Below are 15078 nucleotides of genomic sequence, written 5' to 3' on the forward strand. Positions count from 1 at the left end.
TGGTGGTGGCCTACACCTTTAATCCCCAGTACTGGGGAGTCATACACCCTTAATCCAAGCACTACAGGGAATATAAAATGAGAGGAGAGCCTGGTTGCTTAGTTTGTGGTCGCTTAGCCTTGGTAGAGGTAAGACTTCACTAGTGGCTTGGCGCCTTTCTTTTCAGTTTTTTTTGGGGGGTTGAACCCCAATATCTGACTCTGGGTTTTTATTATTAGTGCTACACCCACTAACCAAACATCTTATAGTTCAGGCAAGCTAGGCAGGCTAGTGTGCTGGCTAGTTTTATATCAATTTGATACAAGCTAGGATCATTTTGGAAAAAAGAACCTCAATTAAGAAAATAACCCTAGCCAATCAGCCCATGACCAAGCTTGTTAGACATTTTCATGATTGATGATTGATATGGGAGGGCCCAACTCATTTCTGGAACTGTCACTCCGGAGCTTGTGGTTCTGCAAGCTCTAAGAGCAGGTTGAACAAAGCAAGTCAGCAACACTCCTCCATGACATCTGCTTAAGTTCCTGCCTTCAGGTTCCTGCCCTGCCTTCCTATGATGGCAGTGATAAGCAAGTATAAACCAAATAAACCTTTTCCTATCTAAGCTGCTATTGTAATGGCATTTTCCCGCAGCCACAGAAACCCTAAATAAGCAGCTATTCATAGTTTCTCAAATATTCCATTCTCTTATTTGCCTTGACACCTCTTATGCTTTTCCTGTGAGTATGAACTGTCTGTCTTCCCTCCCTCAGTTTAGACTACCTGAGTATTAGCACAGATAGTGGGTTGACAACTCCCTGGTGTTGTTCACGTAGTAGCTGCTTTATAAGCCACTAGTTATCAATGTACTAGAAGTCTCAACATAACACTGCAGCAGCAAGGTCTGTAGTGTACACTGCAATTATTTCTGTATCACCCTCCATCAACAGATCATGAGATCTTTAAGGGCAGGGCTATAATACGCAAGTCTATATGAAGAATATGAGAAAAACTACATCACAAGAATAAAGATTCATGAAACTACGCTTCTGGATATGGAGTACATCTCCAATCCAAATACTTGGGAGGTAGAGACAGGATGATCCAGAGCTCCTGTATATCAAGACCCAGGCCAAACTGGTCTATGTGAGATCCTGTCTCAATGAATCAAAACACACTACCAACAAAACTGTTTAAGACATGAGAGCACTCTACTATCTATGTCATATAACTAACTATGAAGGACAAACCACTGGGCACACAAATATGGCAGTCATCTATCAGAGAGAAGCTCTAGTCCAACTTTTCCCAGCATGAGGACTAACATGGAAGGAGAAAGGACAAGGTGGACAGTCCTTTTGCACTATCCCTTTAATTGGGACATGAACCGCAGAGTGGTTAAGATGATCAAGGTAGTCAGTAGTAAGGTGAGGCAGATACCTAGGTAACCTGACTTCTGGTTCCCAGTTCCTTCTGCTCTGCCACACTGCAGACTAAGTGAGATGTTAAGTAGTAACACAAGATGACTATTAAAACTACACTAATGCCAGGCGGTGGTGGCGCACGCCTTTAATCCCAGCACTCGGGAGGCAGAGGCAGGCGGATCTCTGAGTTCGAGGCCAGCCTGGTCTACAAGAGCTAGTTCCAGGACAGGCTCTAGAAACTACAGGGAAACCCCGTCTCGAAAAACCAAAAAAAAAAAAAAAAAAAAAAAAAAAAAAAAAAAAAAACACTACACTAATATCCTAGGAAACTTATCGCCCTGTTTCAGTTTATTTTTGACTGTGGTACCATATCATATAAAATGAAATATGAAGGTGAGTTTAGAAAGGATGGCATAGAGATGAAGAGCTGGTAAGTAAAAAGATATGATTAGTTTTCACTACTGAAAAAAATTATTTCAGGACAAAATAAATATAAAAATATATTTAAGACTTACTGACCTAAAACTGGCAATAAAGACTTTTTTTTAAGTAATGGGCTTTATTTTTTATTTCACCTTTCAAAAAAATTTGTACACAGTTAAAATAACCCATTGTCGTGCTGAATTTTTTGGGATCTATGCAATGATAACACCAGTGGGAGATGTCCTCTGTATACTTTAACCAGAAAAGAGCTGAATTCCTATAGGTTACCCTAAGAAATCAAGCTAGGAGTCGAGCTCAGCGACAAGACTCTGATCTCTGCTAAGTGTGTGGGCTCAAATGTGCATCTGCTCACCAGGTTCTTCACTTGCTCACCTCTGCACTCTGCCTAGGATGTTTTTACATTTGTATTTGCTGGGTTTCTGCATTTCCAAAAGTTCTGACTTGTTTTGAATTTGGTCATTTAAATAGTATCATCGTCAAATAGTATGGTATTTTGAGAGCATTGGCCCCCATGAGCTCAATGGCAGTGGTACTACTAGGCTTTGTTGTAGTAGGTGTTGCTTTGTTGGAAGAGGTGTGTAACTGAGGGGGTTGGCTTAGAGTCTCATATATGCTCAAGATACCAGCTAGTGTCTCAGACTACTTCCTGTTGCCTCAAGATGGAGGACTCTCAGCTACTTCTCAAGCACCATGTCTGACTGCATGCAGCCAAGCCCTATCATGACGATGGACTAAACCTGTGAACTGTAAGATAGGCCCAACTAAATGTTTTTTCAGTTGCTGTGGTCAGGGACTCATCAGTTAAGAGAACTGGCTGCTCTTCCAGAATCCTTAGTTCAATTCCCAGCACCCACATGACAGCTCACAGCTATCTGTAACTCCAGTTTCAGGGTATATCCAACACCATCATACAGAGTATATACTGGCAAAACACCAGTGTACATTAAATAAATAAATAATTTTTGAGGGAAAACAAAAAGTTGCTGTGGTCTTGGTGTCTCTTCACAGCAAAGGCAAAGTGTTATTCATGCCTTATTATTGTGTCTTTATAGATTTATTCATACTACTAGATAAATTTTCATCCATTCATTCGTGTGCTTATAGTGATACTTTATGATCTATCAAATAAAGATTGCCTGAAGATCAGAGTGTAACCCTCGTAAGAAAGACTCTTTTTAAGTGTAAATAAAGAGAGCCTGAGATATCCGGGACTACCTGAGTGCAATCCAATTAGTGCTCAGAAGTTCTCCTTGCGCCATGGCCCTCCTCTGCCTCAGGACCTGAACCTGAGCTGAGGCTAGAGACTAGCATTTCAAGATTCTCTGGATCAAATATTTCAAAGGATTCATAAGAAAAATAAAGGCCCAAAGCACTAAAATGAAACTTAAAAAAAAAAAAATCACTGAAGGAAGTGTCAAAATAACAAAGTTAAGATGTAGCACAAATTCTAACTGGTATTAATAACAAAAACACAGAGTCAGATATAGGGGCTAACGTTGAAGATCAGAGAGCAGAGAAACCAGCCACTAGAGTGTTCTTTTGCCTCTATCAATGCTCAGATCAAAGGGGCGATCCTGTCCTCAGACTGCATCCCCAGACTCTGTCTCCACCAAACCTCAGGCTACACTGAGCTTGTCTCCTTCTACCTTATAGTCCTCTCTTCACCCAGCCATATCACTCCTGTCTCCAACTCCCTAGAGCTGGGATTAAAGGTGTGTGGTCCTAATTGCTGGGATGACTTTTGTGTGAGCTCTGTTTTTCTTTTAGATAGATTCAATCTCGTGTAGCCCAGGGTAGCCTTGAACTAACAGAGATCCCTCCGCCTCTGTGCAGGGATTAAAGGTCTGTGCCACCACTCTCTGGCCTCTAGTGGCTTAGCTCTGCATGCCGATCTTCATGCAAGCTTTATTTGTTAAAACATAAACAAAAGATCACTACATTAAGATCTTATTAAAGATAATTTATACAATTTAAATTAAGGGATGAGGGCTGGAGAGATGGCTCAGAGGTTAAGAGCATTGCCTGCTCTTCCAAAGGTGCTGAGTTCAATTCCCAGGAACCATATGATGGCTCACAACCATCTCTAATAGGGTCTGGTGTTCTCTTCTGGCCGGCAGGCATACACACAGCCAGAATATTGTATACATAATAAATAAATCTTTAAAAAATGAATTGCTACTATTCTTTAAATTAATTAATTAATTAATTAAGAGATGATACCTTGATTATTCTTACCTCTGAATTAATGACTTTAATCAGGAAGAAAATGTGATACACAGTCTTCGTTAACATGGATAGCTGACGACACCTCTCAAGGTACACTTGAATTGATGGTTCTACCCTCTGCTGTAGTTTACTCCAGAACAGGGTGAGTTCCCTTAAAAAAACAAAAGTTTAAAAAATAAGCAGAAGGAGTTAACGCAATAATCATGGAGAATGTCAGTCCAGCCATTACATTTGATATTAAAACTTACTTTGTATGCCTAAGTATAGGTAAGTCTACACCCTGAATTTCTGAAGACCAAAAAAAAAAAAAAAAAAAAAAAAAAAAAAAAAAAAAAATCAGATGCAGTTTACTTTATTGATAGTATTTTTTTGGTCTCAAAGTAGTACTCTTTTAGTACAAAAACACCTCATACTTAAAAAGGTTCTATCATGAGAACCTTTGAGTCACACTTGGACATTTAACTACACAATATAAAAATATGAAGTGCGCATAATCCCTAACAAGGATTTAGAACATAAAATATCTAGGATTAGTGGTATACCTCACTGCTTACACCATCACCCCATAAATCACGGATCTTCTAAATTAAAATGTACCCAGAAGAATGAACGGAAGAACCAGCGATGACAAAGATCCCAGAAGGAAAACATGCGTTTGTGCCATAAAGGTTAAATAAAAAGAAAATTTAAAAACGAAATTAAAATTTAAGCTTATCTAAATGTAATAACAGAAAATAAAATGATAAATACGCTTGCTGTATCCTCTTCTATCCTTCATTTACTTCCCTGAGTGTTAACATTTTCAGCAATTGTTCTCAACACCAGCCTCTGCTAATGCTGTCCTCAGTTTCCAGCTCCTTAAAACTCTGTCCTCTTCCCTGCTCACTAACGTCTATTGAGGACCTCAAGATCTGCCTGTAAATTTGGCCACATTCACCTTTCCTGTTTTTTTTAAGTCTCCCCTATTTTGACTCTTGTAAAATCTGAACCTTAGTAGAGTTGTGAATTCTGTAACACGTTTCAGTTAACTGTAGACCACATACAGCTTAACTGATCTGTAACATCATTCATCTTAGTGCGGTGCACCACTGCCGCCGGCTCAAAACCACTTACTTAGGATGCATCCTCTCTCTAAGTAATGGGTGACTGTGCATAAAAATGGTGTCTGCAATTATTCCCATTTCACCATCTTTCTACTGGAATACATTGTCACCACTGACCCAAAGGCCCTCCTTAACTTTTTATTATAGTTGAAACTGATAACTATATTTCTTTTACATTTCTATCACCTCATGCCATATACATAACCTCCAGTGTTTCTCTAAGCTCTGCAATTCTACTTTCTTCCTGGTATGTTGTTCTCTCTATGTGTTTTCCAAACAATTCCCAAGTATGCATTTCAAACTATTTTTTTTAAAATATTTATTTACTTATTTATTTATTATGTATACAATATTCTGTCTGTGTGTATGCCTGCAGGCCAGAGGAGGGCACCAGACCCCATTACAGATGGTTGTGAGCCACCATGTGGTTGCTGGGAATTGAACTCAGGACCTTTGGAAGAGCAGGCAATGCTCTTAACTTCTGAGCTATCTCTCCAGCCCTCAAACTATTTTTTAAACATGAAGGTCTTCATGTTGACCTTCAGAACTGATAACAGATTGCATCTGTGTATCATTAAAAAATTCACTTTGATGTCTTCTTAAACCAATCTCACAATGATTCCCTAGTTGTCACTGACTTTCATATTATCTTACACTCCCAAAATGTGCTTATCTTTGATAAATACACTGTAGTCATCCATGGACTTTTAGAGCAAGCTCTGCTGTATTAAAGATTTAATTTCTATTCACAACAAGAATCAACTGCTTAGGAAAGCCTAGTAACTAAGAACTTGACTGTACTTGATTATATAGCCATTTATTTACCTTGCCTATTCTATATTCATCCACACACATGTACTCCCTAGCAAATATTCTTAAATGCTAGAATGCTATAAGGCAAATTTTCTTTAAAGACTAATAATGCCACTGAGTATAAACAATAGTTAGACTCAGATAACACCAATCTAAGGCTGGAATCAAGTATTTTTTAAGTTAACAGAAGCCAATATAAGCTTCAGCCTCCCAAAGGGATGTTGTAACAAGTTCTGGGATTGTTCCAGACCAGGAAGCATGCACTAAAAGAGAACAACAAAGAACTCGGCAAAGAGCAACGACCTCGACAGCTATAAAGTAAATAAACAGTTCCATGTATTAGTGCTAAGTCACTCAAAAGAAACAATATGCAGATAAAAATGTATTTGAATCTGAGGTTGGTAAAAATAAGTTGAGCAGCTTCTGACAAAGTAATCTTTTATAATTAATTGTACTGTCTTTAACACAGAATCTCAAAAACTAAAGCATGAACTATTTGATAATCAGTATGCACAGATACCTGAAAACACACCGTTTGTCTTGATAAGAGAAAAAGGTCTTTAAAAACTTCTAAATAGTATGAATTCTTAAAAATCTACTTTGTTTTCTTTTCATTGTTTTTGTTTCTTTTGTAGATAGGGCCCCACTATGTGGCCTCTACTGGTCTGGAACTCACCAAGTAGACCAGGCTAGATTGGAACTCAGAGAGATTGCTTCCCTCTGCCCTCAGAGTGATGGGATTAAAAGTGCACACCATCCTACCTGACCTTTGTTTTCATGTTTAAGGGAACCTCCTTTAAAAAAGAAAAGCAACTCACCAAGCACAGTACATATCTCCTTGCTGGAGCTGCCGGGATAGAAAGGCAGTACACAAAACAAGGGCATTTTTCTCATCACCCTCAGATTCTAAATTACAGATCATTTCTAATGCATCTTTGCAATCAACTTCTGAAATCTATAAAAAAAAAAAAACAGAAATAGACCATGAAGTGGCTTTAGAATATACATAGAGAAGAACATATTTGACTTTTTCATTTAGTAACACAAAATTTTTATCAGCAAAATGATATTAACTTATATACCATCAAATTATAATTGAGATAATAACTTGGCTAGTGTTTTAAAAATATCCTCTGTTTAATAAAAGTAAATATAGTATTCTGGAAGAATATTAAGGAACATAGGACACCAACTATGTTCAGGAAAGTCTGAATGCTCAGTAAATAAGTGTCAATCATAAATATCCTTTATCCATTGAATTGGATCCACTCATTACCCAGAAAAGAAAACCACTGCACTTTTACTATTCTTTAAATTAGTACTAGAAGCAGAAGACAGACATGGAGAATGTATTGGCTATTGATTAATAAACTGAATGTCTACTCATCCTAAGGAAAGAAATAATCCAAAACATTGTATAAGCTCTATCACATTCAAAAATAAGATCACACATCTCTACTGTTTGGCTTTTCATACAAACATATTCCATTTCAAAGCTTCTCAAGAAATTCATATAATCTTGATAAAGGCAACTTGAACCATTTAACCTATAATTGACTTAAATTAAAAACATATATATATACACACACACACATACACACCAGAATTAACCAGACTTCTAGAATTTGGCACAAAACAGGACAAAATGATTCGATTCCTCGTGATTAAGGAGGTGAGAAAAAGAACTGGGCTCGTAAGATCATTAGATCATCTCACAGCTCATCAAACACAGGCGAGCAAAGGGAGTGTGCAGTGCTGTGTTTAAATGGAGGGAGGTGTGATCCTAAGGTTCATCGATGGTCAGGATGAATGAAAGCTGTCTGACAATTCATTTGAGAGGCTCCATTATATGAAACTAGGCTAGGAAACATCAATAAGAGGTGGGGCATGGTGGTGTTTGCTGACAAATTCCAGCACTCAGGAGGCAGAGGGCAGGAAGAGCAGAAGTTCTAGGACAGGCTAGGTTAAAAAACAAAACAGAACAAACATAACTTCCATTTTTGTGATTTAGTAATATTTTTAAAGACCTTAAAGTGATTTAGTGTTTGTTTTGTGTATGTATGAGTACCTACATGTACTTAATGTGTGCCTGGTGTCAGAGGAGACCAGAAGAAGGAACCCAATTTCATGTAACTAGAGTTATGGATGGTTGTAAACTATCCTGTGGACTAGAAAGCAAACCCAGGTCCTTTATAGAAGCACTAAGTGCTCTTAATCACTGAGCCATTTTTTTTTTTTTTTAAATTTTTCGAAACAGGGTTTCTCTGTGGCTTTGGAGCCTGTCCTGGAACTAGCTCTTGTAGACCAGGCTGGCCTCGAACTCACAAAAATCCACCTGCCTCTGCCTCCCGAGTGCTGGGATTAAAGGCATGCGCCACCACTGCCCGGCTCACTGAGCCATTTTTAAATAAGCATGAAATTAGTAGCTGGACTTTGGCTGAAGTTTACACTGTTTGTAATCCTCCTGATTCTGAGGAGCACCTCTTGGCACCCTAGTTCAGTGAGTCTTCCACTGCAACAAATCTGTCTGTAAGGGACCCTATTTACACAGTTCAACAAAAAAGGCGATTAGAAGATATATAATTATTGTAGATATTTTAAAACATTGATTGTATAAGTTAACACAATATCAGACACTTCATGTATATTATTTAATTCTAATTTTATCACTAGACAGAAAGTATAACATCTTATAGACAAGACATAATGTAATTTGCTTATGACAATTAAGAACTAGACCCACAAATCAAAACGAACTTTATCTGACTGACATCAATGACCTAAACTCTGTTATTTTAATTATTTTTGTGTTTTGTTAATTTTAAATAATTAATATACATTCAAGGTGGCAAATGTCAGTCAGACAAACTGCAGGTTTTATTTTTAACTTTTCCATAACATGTTAATAACAGTAATGTGAGCAAACTCTTTTTGGGGGCCAGTTTCTTCAGAATTAGCATGGAAAATCGACACAAGAGCTTGCTGGAGAGATACCACCACAGGCTGAGTGTCACTTAAAGCAAAATTGCTTGGAACCATATATGCATTACCTTTTAGATTTTTTAAATTATTTACATAGATACAGTAAGATATTGGTTCTGGGACCCAAATCTGAACATAACATTATGTTCCACATCTTATCCACGCTGCCTGCGGATCATTATCCAGTGCAGTGACATCTTCAGTATACCATGTCTCTCTGTGATCCATCACATGATGGCAGATGTGGTCTGTGCTCAAATACATTTAGAGACAATTCAGACCTCAGATTTGCTGACTAGAGTTGTAAAAGGGGGGTTTAAATTACTCAAAATTATGAGTTTATTGGCAAAACTTCAATTCAGTCTGTCCTCATCCCAGACCCCACAGTTCTAAGCATACTGTGAGGTCCTACAATGCTAAACATTGTTTTTTACTTGTTCAAGTTTAAGTTTGTATCTCTTGAAAATCTGATTTATTTGAAATTCATTGTTTCTTTTAAAATTTTTGATTCCTGCTGAAAGCTCAGTGGCACCAAATGTATGATTATTTCCCCAAAGAAATCACCTCCATTAAATTAGCTCCACCTAAAGTGCATGCTTTAGTGTACATATTTAATCATATATCTATATCTATATATATACATACACACGCATATATATATACACACACAAGTATACATATATACCACACATGTATGTGTAAATACAATTGCCAACAAAAACAGCTAGTATCCTCAAAATACATAAAACTACAATTAAAGGATATTATTATTGTTATTATTATTATTATTATTATTATTGTTATTATTATTATTATTGCTAGTGGGGGGGGGGCTATGCTGTGCACGGCTGGTACTGCTTCTCTTCTTTCACTTTTTCAGAGGTTCTATGGATTAAACTCTGGTTTCCAGGCTTTTATGGAACACGATCTTGCTCAAATGTACTTCTTGTAGTTGTTAGCTAGATACTAAGGGTTTTTTTTGTTTGTTTTTGTTTTTTTTTGTTTTTGTTTTTTCGAGACAGGGTTTCTCTGTGGCTTTGGTGCCTGTCCTGGAACTAGCTCTGTAGACCAGGCTGGTCTCGAACTCACAGAGATCCGCCTGCGTCTGCCTCCGGAGTGCTGGTATTAAAGGCGTGTGCCACCATTGCCCGGCTTAGATACTAAGTTTTAATAACAAATATAGATATTTCATATCCTTAATTTGCCAGGAGGAGACCTCTTTATACTATGCTGAATTTAAAACAAAAATATAATTTCAGAACGCAAATAATATTTTTGTTTTCATATGGTTGTATTGCTAATAAGCACACAGAACACTGAGCAGTACTTCATGCTTACCAACCATATTTAATATATTAGTACTAATTATATTTAAATAGTCTCAACAGTTTGCTTACCAAAATAAGATATGTTTCATACAGACAAGAATTTTAATGGCAAACTTGTTATTATACCTAAAAGAACATAAAAATCATACAACTAGCAAATATTTCTAAATCAACAATCTCTAGTGTCAGGAAAGAAGGAATTTCATGCACTGTTTCCAGAGGGCACATATGTTGCCATATTTTTTTTCTGAATAATCAGTCCCTACCAATTTTAAAATGTATAGACTCTTTGTTGTAATTTTTGAATTTTTTTAAAGATAGGGAATACCTTAGACTGAATTTGCAATCCTCCTGCCTCAACCCCAGTGTTGGGATTACAGATCTGTGCCACAATTCCCATGTCTAAAATATGTAGATTTTCAGATTCAATTCCACTTCTGTAAACTAAATATATCAGCATATCTCCAAGAATGTAAGAAAGTTCCCCTACAGGAAAATATTCACCCATCTGGTTAAATATTCTATAAACCCACATTGTAAAACCATGACGTTATTAAATGTTCATGGACCAGAGGAAAGATGTCAGTAAAAGAAAGGAAAGTGCTGTCAGTGAAGGAATGTGTTTTAAGTATATAAAAATGCTTGTGCACAAAAAATGTAAGAAAGTATATTAATTACGTTTCTAACTTGATTAAGATAATTTAAAAACTCTTTGTAGTCTGTGTGGGTGTTGGCATGGGAATGACAGGGTATGATATGAAGTGTGCCTGTCTCCTCCGCTTGCTGTTGTGTAGAGCCTAACTGGGCCTTCACCCACACTTTCCCACCCAGAGAAGTGTGATGATGATGATTAGAGAGAAAACAAGGCACAAGCAAGCAAAAAAAGAAAAACAAAAACAAAAATCCTTACATGTTTACTCTAAAAACTGGATGTAAACTAATGCTGCCAAGTATTTCTACTATCTATGCCAAGAATCCAAGAAAAGCTCATTATTTCAAGATAAGTCAGATGAAAATCCCTTTCTTATAGGCCCGTAAGTCTGACATCTACCAGAAACAGTGCTATTACTACCAGGAAATAGTTAATTTCTTGCCTATAAACTCGCATTGACAAGAACGTCCTCAGGACTATCAATCCAGGTCACATCTGACAATTAAATCTGTCCCCGTATTCTCTACACAACATGATTTTAAAATCAAATCTTATGCCAAGCAAAAGAAAAAAACGAACAAGAAGTGTATATGAGAAGTGGAGAACTAATATGTTTGTGAACACAAATCCCTAAGTGGGGGTACAAGTTCCAAGGTGCAGATGACATAACCACTTTTCTCATGTAGCCAAAATAATAAGTCCATCTTAAAAGCAATTTTAAACATTTTCTTCATATGGGACAGCAAATAACAAGTTTCAAGTATTTTTAACAAAAATGCTACAAAGCAATCTATTTCTCAGAAAACAGATGTTTAACAAGGACATATCCAGAGACACAGAGATCTTAGTGAACCATGCTTAAGAACAAGAAGGAAAAAACAAAACAAAATAATTAGTTCTACCTGCTTAGTAAAAGAAAAGGAGAATGGTATCACTGCACAGCATCAGAGGGACCCAGGATCCCCAAGTGTGGGAATCTCTCTCTGAAGTCTGCCCCAGAGCAGGCTGCTGCTGCTTAACTCAAGATAATGACACCGGGAAAGGAAGTATGACTTGAGAAGTTCAAGATCTGGTTATTTAAAGACCTGGGAACACAGTTTTTGAGACTACAAACTCAGTCTTCAGCTTCAAAGATAATCTAATGACCATACCCTTAGACGGCTCTCCATTATCAAGCTTCCTTAGTGCCGGGACCACACCCTGTCTGTTGTCCACCCCTCCTACCCACTGTGCAGAACACATATTGTACAATCAATGCCACACATGTCAAAGGCTATTAAAAGAAATTTTTATATTTGTCAGTTAAGTTGTCATTTTCCACTAATAATAAAGCTTCGGTTTTAAATTTGCTCTCATATATAGCAACAGAAAATGCGAATTATGAAACTAAAAGAAACAGTAAAGAGAAGTAGTTATAGATTAGACTAATAGAATAATGTCCAAGACTGGGAGCCTAGGTTTCCCTTTATCCAGCTTGGAAACTGGCTGGAACCACTCTCCCTACGTTTTCTAATATCATCACCATATACAAGAAGCTTATTTATCATCTGACTTCTTAATTTTACATTCACAAGCACATACACATCAGAGGCGATCTCTACCCTCAGCGGGCACTCACTTCTCAGACAACCATGCTCTGAACTCTAATTATAGGCTACTCTGTCTTCTAGGGACTATACATAGGATATGTGATAACCATGTTCTCCATCTTGTATTTCAGCCTTCGAGTCCTTTAACATATAAATCCCTAAAAAGTTCCTTAACTCTTGAGAATTTTCTATCAGTATACACTGAAATATGATCGTGACTATTCTCATTTCCCTTTCCCAATTTCCCCATTCTTAAACTAACAAACCCAGAGTCCAGTGAGTGCTGCCTCTGTGTGTATGAGTGTGAGGCTGGTCACTGTAGCTTGGGATTTGGTCGGCACTGTCCCCTTGTCCCCTTTCACCAGCTACACACTGCTAATAGCTCTCAGTAAGGACTGGAATCTAGAGATAACCTGCCCCATCTAGGCCAGAATTTTGGCAGGTTTGACCTCCTCAATTGCTTTCTTTTCTGTTTATTGCTCTTACACAGGAGAGATGTAAGACCCTTGAAAACAGTACTCATAGAGTACTATACCAATGAACACCCACAGTTCAATACACTGTTAATCTTTACCTAAGTTTTTAAACACAAATTGCTATCTCAACTTTTAATTATAAATCTGAGTGCACAAAAATGTATAACTTCCTTTTAGTTATGCATTTATAACTAAATATATAGTTATATTAGTTAGTAATAATTATACTTATTAGTTTTGTGTAAATTTTGCACTTTCTACCAAATGAAGCTAAAATAGAATTATTAAAAAATACACATTTACATTAAATATGCAAATAACATTTACTTTTTGAGTGCTATATTTTGTTATACAACATTGTGTGTTTATTTACACAGGGTCTACAAATAGAGATAGTTTATATGACTTCTACCTTGGATTACTCTTTTTGTTAAATTAAGTCAGTTAAAAATATCATGTTATCTTGACATCAAATAAAAATGAAGTTACGGCATAAATACTGCCAAAAAATTGCCTTGAGACTAATAAAACATATCATATTTCCTTTAATTTAGCCAACATGAACTATCCACATTTAAATTAGAAGCAGCTGAGATTCCAATTGCCTTTACCAAGGAGCACACCACACTGTAAGACAGACAGATGTGCTCCGCTACATACAAGGAAGAAAGTCCACAACATTCTAATCTAAATCTAATTTAAAAAATCATCTACCCACGTTAAAAAATTACTAACAAAAAGTATACTCACCTCTTCGATTAGCTTTTCATTTGGTGATGATGTGCAAAGACAGACAAGGTAAGTTTGCTTAAAACTACCTTTTGTACCAATCTCTGGATGCTCAGAACACAGCTTTGCTAGAGCAGTTGCTTGACTTAACTGATTTGTTTTGATTAGATGTTTAATTCTCATATCCAACAAGATGGGACCCTCAAAAGCTAAAAATTCATTCACTTAAAAAAACAAGACATAATAAATTATTAACATTTGGTAATTCATCTGCAATACAAATACTTAGAAGCAATTTTTAAAAACACAGAAAATAAAACTTTTCCCTTTTGGCAATTTTCTGTTACTGTCAGCAAGGATATCACAATATTTGACTTTTTATAAGTTAAAAAGAGGTCCCACTACCCACTCAACCCCATAAAACACAGTCTTACTAAGTAACTCAGGCTGTCCTGAACTCTCTATGTAGCCCAGGCTGGCTTAAAACTTGTGACCCACCTGTCTCAGTCTCTCAAATGTCACAGTTATAGGCATGTGATGCCATACCAGGCTCGCCAACTTTCTGTTTGTTTTGTTTTTGTAACAGGGTTTCTTGGTGTAGACTTTGTTGTCTGGGAACTAGCTGAAGACAGGGCTGGCCTCAAACTCACAGAGATCCAACTGCCAGTGCTCCTGGTGCTGGGATAAAGACGTGGGGACCCCCACACAAACACACAACTCTCCACCTCAGGCTTGGAAACTTTTAAGAGTTACAGCAAATGTTTTTTATTCTTAAAGCACCATTTAGACAGAAAGGGTTGAAGAAACCAGTTTTTTTTGGGGGGGGGGGGGCTGGGGGGAGAGAGGAACTCACTGTATAGCCCTGGCAGGTTTGGAACTTACTATGTAAACCAGGTTGGTCTTGAACTCAAGGAAGTTCTCCTGCCTCTGCCTCCAGATTAAGAGTGTGGACCACCATACCCATCTTGAATAAACTTGATGATACAAATATTTCTCCATTGAATTCTTTTTAAATTACAATAAATTATTCTTCCCAATACACTTATTCCTAAATAACCCAGAGCACCACACAATTATCTGGGTAATAATAAAGAGTACTTGGAAAATCAAGAATAAGAAATTCAACTAATACTTGGTTCAATGTTGACAATGTTTTTATATCTTTTACAAAGAGGAAGTTTGTCTTTTTAATAAATGTTTAAAATAAACAAAAATATGCACAAAAAATAGTAAGGTGGGAAAGTCTGCCAAGGGACAAATCCCTTAAATAAATTTGTAATTTTACCTATTTCAGTAAATACTTACATACAATATTTTTCTAGTCTGTTCTAAC

The 15078-nt window shown here is 36.9% G+C and overlaps 1 protein-coding gene across 5 annotated transcripts in view; it reads right to left on the minus strand.

Moving 5' to 3' along the window:
* The window catches only part of Znf292 (zinc finger protein 292), an 81476-nt gene that overhangs the window by 10403 nt on the left and 55995 nt on the right, over positions 1-15078 (minus strand). For 3 of the 5 annotated variants that reach the window (XM_038347224.1, XM_038347223.1, XM_038347225.1), the window contains 3 exons: positions 13767-13969; positions 6808-6944; positions 4083-4224 (listed from right to left, as the gene is read on the minus strand). In XM_038347224.1, the coding sequence (XP_038203152.1) occupies positions 4083-4224; positions 6808-6944; positions 13767-13969 (482 nt within the window). Of the gene's footprint in view, positions 1-4082; positions 4225-6807; positions 6945-12102; positions 13705-13766; positions 13970-15078 lie in introns of those variants that run through there. The other 2 variants (XM_038347227.1, XM_038347226.2) reach the window with 2 other exon arrangements.

This window comes from Arvicola amphibius, chromosome 11 (genome assembly GCF_903992535.2).
Source record: "Arvicola amphibius chromosome 11, mArvAmp1.2, whole genome shotgun sequence".
Taxonomy (NCBI): domain Eukaryota; kingdom Metazoa; phylum Chordata; class Mammalia; order Rodentia; family Cricetidae; genus Arvicola; species Arvicola amphibius.